This window comes from Pararge aegeria, chromosome 25, assembly GCF_905163445.1.
Source record: "Pararge aegeria chromosome 25, ilParAegt1.1, whole genome shotgun sequence".
Classification (NCBI taxonomy): Eukaryota; Metazoa; Arthropoda; class Insecta; order Lepidoptera; family Nymphalidae; genus Pararge; species Pararge aegeria.
Window position 1 is genome coordinate 3,623,809 of NC_053204.1, and position 13,210 is coordinate 3,637,018.

The 13,210-nt window shown below is 35.8% G+C and overlaps 1 protein-coding gene across 1 annotated transcript in view; it reads right to left on the bottom strand.

Moving 5' to 3' along the window:
* LOC120634944 (dynein heavy chain 1, axonemal-like) overlaps window positions 1-13,210 on the bottom strand; it is a 117,053-nt gene that overhangs the window by 54,965 nt on the left and 48,878 nt on the right. The window contains exons 33-41 of the mRNA XM_039905841.1: window positions 11,571-11,643; window positions 11,233-11,350; window positions 10,019-10,197; window positions 8,846-9,008; window positions 7,670-7,780; window positions 5,819-5,910; window positions 2,725-2,879; window positions 1,699-1,816; window positions 861-1,064 (exon numbers count right to left, since the gene is read on the bottom strand). Coding sequence (XP_039761775.1) covers window positions 861-1,064; window positions 1,699-1,816; window positions 2,725-2,879; window positions 5,819-5,910; window positions 7,670-7,780; window positions 8,846-9,008; window positions 10,019-10,197; window positions 11,233-11,350; window positions 11,571-11,643 — 1,213 coding nt within the window. The remainder of the gene's footprint in view (window positions 1-860; window positions 1,065-1,698; window positions 1,817-2,724; window positions 2,880-5,818; window positions 5,911-7,669; window positions 7,781-8,845; window positions 9,009-10,018; window positions 10,198-11,232; window positions 11,351-11,570; window positions 11,644-13,210) is intronic.

A 13,210-nucleotide genomic window follows, 5' to 3' on the forward strand; every position in this document is an offset into this window, starting at 1 on the left:
ACACCATACAAGTTCTCCTGCTTTTCGCGGAGTGTAGCAGTAAGCTTAATTTCCATAATATGATATAACATATAATAAATCGAGGTTAAATAAAAGTGTTGATAGCCTAGTGGTTAGAGCTTTCCTTACCTTCTGCTTTCCTGCCGGGGTGACCAAGTTCTGTCCCCGGCACGCACGCAACGTGAGTAACGTGAGTTTTTATTTCAAGAAACCAAGGTTATATTAAACCTATATAAGTAAGGCTGGTAGGAAGTAGTGATAACCTAGTGGGATCGGCTTTTGTGGAGACCGTGTTCGAGTCCCGGCACGTACCACAGACTTTTCCAGTTATGTGCGTTTCTGATTTAAGCAATTTTAATATAACTTGCTTTAACGCTGAACATCGTGAGGAAACCTTTATGCTTGCGAGTTCTCTATAACGTACTGGGTGTGAGAAGTCTACCAATCCGCACTTAGCCAGCGTACTAACTTGGCTAGTGACTTGGCATAGTATACTTGGCCCAGCATGGTAGACGACAGCCTAACCTTCGTACCCTGTATTTTACCGGTACTGGGATGACAATTATGATGATGCACCAAGTTTGCAGTTGACTGCAATTGCAATTGGTGGTAAAAGATGAAGTCGAAGTCAAAGTTAAAGTCCTATATGGACTTTGACTTTGACTTTGACTGCATCTTCTAATAGGTTTTTAGGCGAAAATACTGGAACGATGAATCGCTTAGCGGCACGTCTTTGTCGGTAGAGCAGTAAATAGTTACGACCGAAGCCTTCCAGATCAAACCGGAGAAAAATCTGATATGAATACCAAGATTGCCCCGGCCGAGAATCTAACACGAAACCTCTATCTTAGAACATTTACCGGTGGGAGATTGCTCTTCATCCAAGCGCTGACCAACGGTGGTAGACCGACCACCTGCGTGTCGAGGTACACCATGCCACATCGCGACACCGTAGCGGGCGATGCCACAGCTAAATCTGCCACTTCGAAGATCATACGCTGTCTTTCTGTTAGCTTCATGATCTCACCGCTCGAGAGACATAGTTTTTTGTTGTCGTCTAACACCTGTTGAAAATAAAATTTAAATGCTGTCTCCTATACATGTTATGATTAAACCTTTCCCTTCTGTAATAACGACGACACTATCGTGGTATGAAAATTATTCATTGTAAAGTCAACATCTCCTGAGGAGGCTTATGTCTCGGAGCAAAATGTGCGTAGAGAGTAATTTGCCGAAGATCTGCTGGTTGTGAAGTATGAAAGTTGAAGAAATTATAAATTACACCGGAAAGATATCTAAATTTCATTATTTTCCACTAATACGCTGTTTTGGAAACTATTCGAAATTATATAGCATTGTGAATAGCATTGTGAAAAATTATATATTTCTTATTTACTTCAATTGTTGGTGCAACTATTCTTTATAAAAAAAAAAAAAAAAAATTGATTTGTCCGCGTTTGTTTTAGTATGTAATATTATTTTATCTGAAATTTCTCGGAGTTGAAAGTATTTTTAATTCCCCCTAAATTACGTTTAAATTTGTTCTGCAGATGAGCCTACTACAAACAATTATTGTTATAATGAATTCCGTGGGAGCCTTTTATTATTCTAGTCTAAAAAGTATCCTATGTCCGTCTCGGGGATGCAAGCTTTTCCTGTTATATTTAGGGGGATTCAATGGTTATACTCTATACTTACAGTGTTCATGTTTTCGATCCACACTGCGTCCACCGGCCCATCGAAAACATACCAACGTTTGTCCATATCCTCCACTGCTATACCAGCGCGCACCAAACTCGATAGTATGCCATCTGTCCTGATAAAATGACAAAAAATATCATTTTAGAATTTAAACTATAAAATAATAAATAAATAAATAAATATACTACGACAATACACACAATGCCATCTAGCCCCAAAGTAAGCGTAGCTTGTGTTATGGGTATTAAGATAGCTGATGAATATTTTTTTTTATGAATGAAATACACATAAATACTTATAATATACAGATAAACACTCAGACACTGAAAAACATTCATGTTCATCACACAAACATTTTCCAGTTGTGGGAATCGAACCCACGACCTTGGACTCAGAAAGCAGGGTCGCTGCGCACTGCGCCACTAGGCCGTCAAACTAACTATCAATATAATAGTACAGCAGCACGCGAACAAGGTCATGACAAATACTCCCGAATGAGTTCGAAACAAGACGGGCAATCTCCGATAAAAATTCAGGTGAATTAAGCTGTCACTGAAACAGTAACACAAAAAATTGTATACGTAGAAGAGAGATAGATGCGTCAGAAGCTTAACGCTTAGGCTGACCGTGCCACTCATCGCTGAATCCGCGCTCTCGCTTGCACGCTCGGCTCAGGCGAAACGTGACAATGAGTAACTCTTTTTCGTGCGAGCCGGCGTTCATCTCATAAATAATAGACGTTGTCACGTCAAAAAATTAATTTAGATATAGATTTTAAGTAAAATGTAGAAAAACAGGTTTTTGGCTTTTGCTGCGGCTCCCAATGAGGGGTCCAAGTTTGATACCCGGCAAACGACATCTTGTTAATTCAAGCAATACAAATATTTATTTCTTCTTCTCAAGGGCGTGGGAAGTTTGCCAATCAGTTATACTTGGCCAGTGTGGTGGCCTACGGCCTGAGCCCTTAAATTTCTGAGAGGCCATGCTGTGTACGGTAAAGAACTGATAATGATGAAAACAAACCATTCATGGGTGTTCAAATCGAATTCTCCATACAGCTGCCCCATAGTTATCGACTTTGGGTTCACGACAAATGTGTGCACAGGCGTGAATGGGAACCCGTCCGGAGCGAGCCTCCCTTTGATAGCTGTCAACGCATCCCGGAGAATCTCGTAGCACTGAAAAAGTGAGAAATGAAAATTACGTTATATATACAATGTGTGACGGAATTAAGAAATACTGTTCAAGGGTGCATAAGTATATTTCAAATAAGAAACCACCCTGTAAAAATATTAATTTAAAAAAAAGCATAATTTTTATTTTTCCATACAAACTAAATCAAAACATTCTAAGTGTTTACTTATGACAACCCTATTGAAGATAAAAGACTGACACGTGCATACCTACGCTACGCGACGCGTACCTAATAAAGTGACCGGAGTCACTTGATTTTACTTTTGCGTGTGATGTTAGGGCTGTATCTGATATCTTTCAGTTAAAACTATTGCAATGGTTTACCCAAAATCTATTAGCGTTTCGGTTTCACGGATAAGTCTCGGAGATAGTAATAGTAGTAGTAATCAACTCTAAAGCCTCTGAAGTATAATTTCAGAGTCATTTATACGATGTAGTATATATATCTACTAGCGGACCCCAGCGCCATCTGTCGGGCTGATTTGTTAATCTAAACCATCCAGGGTGCCACCCAAACGCATACCAAAAAATTAATTCAAATCGGTCCAGCCGTTAAGGAGGAGTTCAGTGACATACACACGCACACAAGAAATATATATATAAAGATAAGATAAAGATATATATAAAAAAGAATTGCTGTTCGTTAGTCTCACGAACTCGACAACGCCTGGACCGATTTTGCCAATTCAGAATTTGAAATATTTGTGGAAGTCTAGGGAAGGTTTAAACGGTGAGAATATATTATTATCCTTTGATACGTTTGTCACCTAACCACTCCTAAATATGTGGACGGCTTTTGATGTAATTTTGTGTTTATATTTCAATGTATTCCTGGATAGTTCGAAAACACAACGTACGGTAGGTGGCGCTGCTTTACCGGGCAGGACGACGTCTGCTGAATCTACTGAATTCTAATAATAATTAATTGGCGTACCTTAATAAGGAAGCCGTTATTTTTACAGCTAAACAGCATTGATGCAATGCTGTGTTCCGCAGGGTGATTACGTATCTCGCGACGGGATTGCGACAGGCGTAAATCTTGCAATCGTTGCTGTCAAACGTCACTTTTCCATACAATAAATAAACAAAAGTAACGTTTGTCAGCAGCGATTGCAAGATTTACGCCTGTGACAAACCTGTCGTAAGATACGTAATCACCCTGCTCATGCCGGTCTGAAGGGCGTTTTGCTTGTGTAATTACAGGCTCATGAGACTTAACTCTGACTGCCCAGTGGCGCAGTGGGCAGCGACCCTGCTTTCTGAGTCCAGTCGTGGGTTCGATTCCCACAACTAGAAAATGTTTGTGTGATGAACATGAATGTTTTTCAGTGTGTGGGTGTTTATCTGTTTATTAAGTATTTATGTGTATTATATTCGTAAAAAAATATTCATCAGCTGTCTTAGTACCCATAACACAAGCTACGCTCACTTTGGGGTTGGGTGGCGATTGGTGTGTTGTCGAAAAAAAAAACCTCTACGCCTCAAATTGATGGACACCGGGCGGCATGTTGCAGGACGTGTCCTGTGAAGTGTTGCTCCCTTAGGCGATGGTTACTATTAGGAAGGCCATCTTCTCAGTCCATCAAATATTACTATCAAATATATGATTATTTTTTTTCTTTTTTTTGACGTGACAACGTCTTATAATTCGATGGAGCCGGCTGCACGCACGAAAAAACATGACGCATGCGGCGTTACCTCGCTCTGAGGCGTTCCATTCAAGGCTTGAAGTGCAAGCGAGAGCGCGGAACGAGCGACAAAGAGGCACAGTCGGCCTCCGCGTTCGACATCTGTCTCTCTCCTACTTGAGTGAGCGATGCGTCCGCGTGGACAGCTCCTATACAATAATACATTAACATGTTTTCGGCAAGGATGAAGTGCAGTGAAAAGTGAATGTGGTGTCAATTGTTTATAGCAACGATAATATCTATCAAACAAATAAAATTAAAATTTTCTTTTGAAAAATGCAACCATTCCATCGGTATTTTCTTACGACGTTGTCACGTTCAACTATCAGTAAGCCGACTTTACAGACAACCAATTTTTTATATATATAATAATATCCTATCCTATCCTATCCTACTAATATTATAAATGTCAATGCAAGTTTGTTTGTTACGCTTTCACGCAGAAACTACTTAACCGATCCTAATGAAACATTGTACACATATTCTTGGAAGTAATAGAAGTATCATAGGATACTTTTTATCCCGATATTAAGCACGGTTCCTTAGGGAGAGGGGATGAAAGTGTTTGACGATTTTACACCATAACTCCGACAAATTATAACCGATATAAATAATTATTTTTGTTCTATAGATGTTATAATATGTGTTTAATTTTGCCCAAACTTTGTGTAGATCTGATGAATGTGGTTGGAGAAAGAGGACATAAATCCTCAGCGGACAGCAGCAAATCCCTCATTTAAGGCTTAGCGATACTGAAAACTTTATTTTTTTTTTAGAACTACGCGTACAACTAAATTGAATGCCACATCAAAAAAACAAAATCAAACGCAGGCGAAGTCGCGGGCAACAGCTAGTAATATAATTATTGTTGATTGTTAAATAAAACATAGGTACAAGTTGCATTACATCTGCACATTAGGTATAATTTATATTATTGTTATAATTTACGCGGATAAACAGAAATCAACTGACCCTAAGCTAGGTATAAACGTGTGTTATAGGCGACAGTGCCTTATAAATTATGGCTCGTTTAAAACAAAAAAAAAAAGGTTATGAATTCACAGGTAACTCTGGTAAAATATTATGGTAATTAACGCAGGTAATTTAAATCCCGCGGGGTTTTTTTCCAGGTGCATTTCTGGGATACAAAGTATCTCAATTTTTATACAATGTAATACAAAGTGCCATAACTTTATAGGGCCCACGCAAATCTATTTAAGAAATGGAAGGAGTACCTTTGTTTTACCGACTCCTGCAGGTCCCACCAACATCAATCCGTGTCGCACTACAGTCGTCTCGTACAGTTGGATGATTTTAAATATAAAAGCTGCAATGATATTAAAAGGTTTCGGGTTTAGATCATAAATTTGCTGAATTGTTTGCTTCATATGTCCAAGGAACTACAAGTAATATTTTTTAACTCAGAATGCATCATCCATCACGGCCCATAGGCACAGTGGGCAGCGACCCTGCTGTCTGAGTCCCAGGCCGTGGGTTCGATTCCCACAACCGGACAATGTTTGTGTGATGAACATTAATGTTTTTCAGACTCTGGGTGTTTAACTATCCCTACTAATATTATAAATGTCAATGTAAGTTTGTTTGTTACGCTTTCACGCAAAAACTACTTAACCGATTCTCATGAAACTTTGTACACATATTCTTGGAAGTGTTAGAAATAATATAGGATATTTTTTATCCCAACATTAAGCTCAGTTCCTTTGGGAGCGGGGATGAAAGTGTTTGACGATTTTACACCATGACTCCGACAAATTATAACCGATTTAAATAATTATTTTTGTACTATACAGGTTATAATAAGTGTTTGATCTTGTCCAAACTTTGTGTAGATCTGATGAATGTGGTTGGAGATAGAGGACAGAACTCCTCAGCGGACAGCAGCAAACCCCTTATTTAAGGCTTAGCGATACTGAACTTTAATTTTTTTTAGAACTACAACTAAATTGAACGCCACATCAAAAAACAAAATCAAACGCAGACAAAGTCGCGGGCAGCAGCTAGTATATTATAAGTATCTATCGTAGAGTCACTACAAACAGACCGACAAGAAGTTTCAAAAGTGCTTATAAACTAGGCCTCCTTAAAATAAACGAATTTAGAATTTAGAATTTTTGAATTACGTATATTATTCATAAAATTATTTTTCAGTCATATTAGTATCCATAAAACAAGCTACGCTTACTTTGGAGCTACTCGTAGATGGGGATGTGTGTATTGCAGTAGTTTTATTTATTTATTTTATCCATATCCTAATCCACTACTGGAATAATTGCCTCGCCGGAAGGGTTTGCCCATAATCACCACGCTGGACGAATTATTGATCGCAGTATATTGTAGTAGTTGCACAGAGGACACTGCTGCTCGCTGTCCCATTTATTCCTTTAGTCATGAAAAGATGAGGGGTGGTGAGAACTGTATTTTGATCTATCGTCGCCACACGCCCGTAATCACCACGCTGAGTAGACGGTTCAGTGATCGCAGAAGATGGTAGTAGCTGCACAGAGGACGCTGCTGCTCGCTGTCCCATATATTCCTTCAGTCACGATAAAAAAAACCCTGTGCAATTTTTTTACACACGGCAGAAGTGTAACTAAAAGTAGCCTACGAGAGATTGAGGTGGATGTAGAGTATCAGAACTATAAAGATAAATGTAAGGTTTATCATTTAGTTTCCATCCATGTTTTCTATCTCACTCTGTCCTATATATGTGTTAATTTAAATGTGTTTATAGTTGTTATAATTTTAAAATTAATTTATCAAGGAGATGAAAATATTGACACAAAATAAAAATTCATCAACAATCGACACACTTATACTAAAAATTTCTAATACGCAGGCGCAAACACATGTGTTCCTTCTCATTCTCTCGCCGACTGAATCCTACACATTTTTGTATTTGTGTCCCTTACCTGTCGTTTTTCCGTTGCATCCGGTTTGAAATCACAACGATTCTAAAGAAGGGACACTTCAAAAACATTCACGAAGAGATGAGGTGGTGAGAACTGTATTCGAAACTAAAGTCGCCATACGTCTTAGAATATAGTCTTGATTATTATTAAACTTACTGTACAAATCGTCGTACCCTCTCTTGACAAGTATATTTCTTATAGACTGTTCCATGATACCGTAATCGACTACCGGGATTTCTACTCGCGGAAAAAGATCTGATATTATACCTACACAAAGCAAAAGAAAAATCGCAAGATTATTATTTTTATTGGCCTCTTAAAATGTGGACCTACCTCTATCATCATTAACATTTTTTTTTTTAATTTCATTCAAAGGCTATTTCATTATATATTAGGTATCTACATCTAGACTGATATTATATCTGAACGAAACAAAAGAAAAATCGCAGGATTATTATTTTTATTGGCCTCTTAAAAAAGTGGACCTACCGGACATCATTAACATTTTTTTTTATTCCATTCAAAGGCTATTTCATTATCTATTATTTATCTACGTCTTAACAATTTCTGTCTATCTCGAAAACGGTACTCGATCACACACGCAAGATTTCACACAGAAAGCAGAATTCAATATAGCTTGTAAAAGAGCTACTTTGAAAGATTAAGATTATTTGGAAATTCTATTGAATTAACCGAATGTGCTAACGAGTTCCGTGTCCCATTCTAATTAGACCTAAATATAGTTCGATAGGAAAAATCAAAAAACTATGTTTGAATTACATAATAATAAAAATAATTATATTCTTTGTTTTGGCCCAACTATAACCCAATTTGAATTTCCACACAATTGTTATTTAAACAAAATAAAACAGCGTCTTTTGTGCTACAACGTGTAGCCGATTGACGCAATATTGTTGAAGGGTGTATAAGTATATTCCATAAGGAATCACCCTGTAAAAGTATTAAATGAAAAGAAACATGTTTATTTTTCCAAAGAAACTAATTCAAGACATTTTAAGTGTTTACACAATTCAACCAACCCTATTAAGGATAAAAGACCGACACGCCCATGGCACGTATGCTAGATTAAATAAGTGACAGGTGTCACTGAATGCAATTTTGCATATGATGTTAGCTGTATCTGATTGTTTTCAGTAAGAATTAATAGCGTTTCGGTTTCTTAAGTAAAAAATGTGCCTCTAAAGCCTACGTATTATTATTTAAGTAAGTATTATTTCGGTTTTCATTTACACGCTGCATACACATTAGTTATTAATATAAGATATAAAATAAACAATAAGGTTAAAAATATTAAAGTAATAATTATTATACCGTTAAATAGTACAAGGTCGTCCGCAAGGAACTTCGGTACGTTGACGTCACGCAAAGCACGTAGTACGATTTGACGTTCATCGCCATCCGGCATTTGACGGATAAGGTTTCCAGCTACTAGGATAACCGTTTTAACCGCGCGCATTCCAAAATCGTAATGCTCCTGTAAAATATAATCACATATTGTTTGTTTGTTTATAACCCACGATGCAAAACGACTAGGTTTTACAAGTTTGATGTATTTCTATGTGTTTATCTGTCTGTGGCATTAATTAGGTTTACTTACAAACACTTACACTACAACAACCGTTTTTTAAATTTTAACTATTCTATTTAAGTGTAATGTTTTCTTAAAAGTAAACACAGCATATGGAAATAAATATAACTAGCTGTTGCCCGCAACTTCGTCTGCTTTTGATTTTGTTTTTGAATTTAGTTGTAGATCTAAGCCTTAAATGAGGGGTTTGATGCTGTCCGCTGAGGAGTTCTGTTCTCTATCTCCAACCACACTTTGGGCAAAATTTAACACATATTATAACCTCTATAGTACAAAAATAATTATTTATATCGGTTATAATTCGTCGGAGTTATTGTGTGTGAACCGAGCTTAATGTCGGGATAAAAAGTATCCTATATTACTTCTAACACTTCCAAGAATATGTGTACAAAGTTTCATGAGGATCGGTTAAGTAGTTTTTGCGTGAAAGCGTAACAAACAAACTTACATTGTCATTTATAATATTAGTAAGGATAAGTTAGAGTTAATGTTATAAATATATCGTAATACCATATAATGAAAAGAATAGGTATTGTGAATGAGAATATAATAATAAAATATCTCATATACTATAAAAAAAAAACAAAGTGAATTAGTGAAGAGCGCCGTTAGCTATGTTTTATGGAAATTGTCCAAGATGGCCGCCGTCACAAAATGGCGGATTGCTTTTTGCTCATTTTAATATCATAATTATTACTGTTATGACTATGCACTAAACGTTATACGTCGTTATTGCTAACAACTGTCGATTAAATCATATTATATTTTAAATACTATAGCATATTGAAATTAGTTCAGTTTAATTGACGTCCCGTAAAGCAACAAGTAAATTATTATAAGTAACATATTGTGAGACAAAAATCACAAAAAATAAAAAACAATCACATAAACTTTACTTGAGATGACAGCTGTTCAGAGCTCAGCCGGAACGTTGTGGTTATTTTTCCAGCAAGGATCTTGGCTTCAAAGAAACCGTAAGAGAACAGTGATATTTCAGCTATTAGGGCATAGTCCGGCACCATCATAGCGATAGGTCGGAATAGCGCTTTCAGATTATCCGGCAATTCCGTGCGACCTGCAAACAACCATTTATTATAAACCTTTTGCATATATACAATATACAGTCACGGAATGACAAAGTTCGTCACCTTAGTGTCGGTTTTCGCTTGCAATAGTATCTTCTGCAGATTGACAATAGTTTTAGCAAAAATAATATTGGCAGGCTGAACCAACATAAGGTTTTATACCTTAGGATTAGGACAACAAGAGCGAGAACAAATAGGTGTAAAATTATTATAAACCTACATTCAAATAACTACATACGAATACTAAATAAAAAAAAAAAAAATGATGTATATATGAAATAAATAATAAAAATAAAAAACTTAAGGTTGTGGTTCACCAAACATATTCATGTTGACAAGATAAATAGTCAAACGATCTAAGCAAATGTTGAACTTACGGACTAACTAACGGACAGTTAAACGTTCTTTTCTCTAACTCGATTTTATTCTGTAATTTAGTTTCAAAAAGGAATATGCGATCGCGATACGTTGAACGAATCAATTTGAAAATCGAAGAACCTTTTCATTCCGTGACTGTAACTATAAATAAAATTATATTTTTCCAAATTTTGTTAATTATATTATGTTCTTAGTTCAATGGTTTTGACACTTTTCTGAGGTTGTTTTTTAAAAAATCTCTGTCTATCACATTTTTGGACACCTGGTATCGAAATGCCTCCTCAACTAAACTCGTGAAAATTTTCGTGGGTGTTATAACATTTCGGTTAATTATGTAAAATCTAAAAAGGAACTGGAAAGTTGTAAAGCAAGTAATAATTTTATTATAAATAATATGCTTTGCAGAGATTAAAAAAAAAAAAAACATCAAGCTTTATTGACGAAAATCCGCAACCTATTAAAGTAGACATAAACAACAAAGTCCGGTGCCGGAGGAAAATGCGATATGATAAATTTGCAGCATGTAGATTGCCTGAATTACTCGGATAACATCTTTTAACGATTTTAAACTAGAATGCTAAATAGTTATCTACTAGTTGAACGGTACGGTTTGATAAGTGGTAACGCATCTTCTTCTCTTTCTTTACCTGCGTAACCAGGGTTCATAGTGATAAACACGGAGCAAGAAGCTTTCAGAGGCAATTCCACACCCTCAAACATAAACTTCTCCTGGCGAGCTACTTGAGCCTTCTGGATTGTGACCACCTAAGAATTCAACAGATAATATTTTTACGTGAGTATTTTTTAAGCGGGGATAGCCTAGTGATGAACAACTTCGACTTATCTTTAAGAAGCTACTACAGTGATAACTACGATTATATTTTCATATAGTTGCATAATATTTATATTTTTATTACCTGTCGAGCTACTGCAGTGATATTTATGATGATATTTTTAGATTGTTGAATTTTAATATTTGTTTTACCTGTTGAGCTACTACAGACAATACTTCGATATCGATTCGATTGAACTCGTCGAAGCAAGCCCATGCTCCAGATCTGAGAAATTCAAACTTCGTTAAACTTTTACACTAAATACTAGTAGTGAATATTCAATCTGGTGAATTAAATAAGAATACCTTTAGTACAAGGTTTAATCGCTTGCAATCGAGGAGCCAGTTTAAAGTATTGTAATACTTCATTTATTTATTGAAATAAAAATATTTTACATACATTATTAATTATAATTATATATATATAGAATACATTTATAATTTTTCCTGTATTTTTATGTGGTGTGCAATAAGTGTATTCATTCATTCATTTATTGTTTTTTCGCACCCTTTAAGCCATGTCGACTTGTCAGGGTACTGAACATTTCTCTTAAATTACATGTGGTCCTTCAATACTAAAATAAAATGAAACAGAAGTCATCATGCTCGCAATGTAGGTATGCGAGAAAAAAAATTGTTGCTAGGGTATTCTGCAACGTAAACAGTACCAAACACATTGCGTAGTTCGAAGAAGAAAGGAATGAAATGTCATAGACTGCTTGTTATATAAGCGTTAAATATCAGTTTATTTTTTATTTTTAGTGTATTGTATGTATTTATCTAAGTATACTAAAAATAATTAGTAACTTAGCGAGACTTAAGCACAATTAACATTTTGACTGTTTTTAAATTAAGCAACCGAATGAAATTGATCTTATTAATATGTAGCTAAATTCCAAATTTACTTTCAATTTGACGGCCGATTGGCGCAGTTTGCAGCGACCCTGCTTTCTGAGTCCAAGGCCGTGGGTTCGATTCCCACAACTGGAAAATGTTTGTGTGATGAGCATGAATGTTTTTCAGTGTCTGGGTGTTTATATATATATTTTAAAGTATTTATGTATATTATTCATAAAAATATTCATCAGTCATCTTAGTACCCATAACACAAGCTACGCTTACTTTGGGGCTAGGTGGCGATATGTGTATTGTCGTAGTATATTTATTTATTTATTTATTTATTTATTTAATTCTGTAGCTTTTGGCAAGATGAAAATTAAAATTAGAAGAACAGGATATGCGACTGTAAATCGATAGACATAGGACGCATTTTTCTTTGACAGTATATGGTTTGGTATTTAAACAGGACTCATCGATTGCGAGTAAGCGAATGTGTACTAAGGCTACAGACTTATTGAAGATCTACGCTCCGCCACTTAAAATAAATTTCCAACGAAGGGTTGTTTGAAAATAAGGGATTTTCTTGGAAACTGTTGATCTCTAAAGTTCGGGAGCGCGATTTTCTTGTAGGTGCCCCATCAGATTAATAGTTTAATAGATTAAGCCTCAAATTGCCTAATTTGATGTAGCCTTAAATGAGTTAAACTCATTCTCATTTTTAGGTTTTCTGGTTGTAAAAAGGTAAGGTAGGTGATTCCTAAGGTAATTTTGGACCTACCAATCCATAAGTTTAAAGAATGTGTTAAAACACATTTATTACAGCGAGGTTATTATACAATTGATGAGTTTCTTAATGACAAGGTTGCTTGGAAGCATCCGGCTCCGCTTTCATCTCTCACAAGATAGAAAAATGAATGTTAAAATATAAAATGTAAATTTTTGATGTTGGAAAA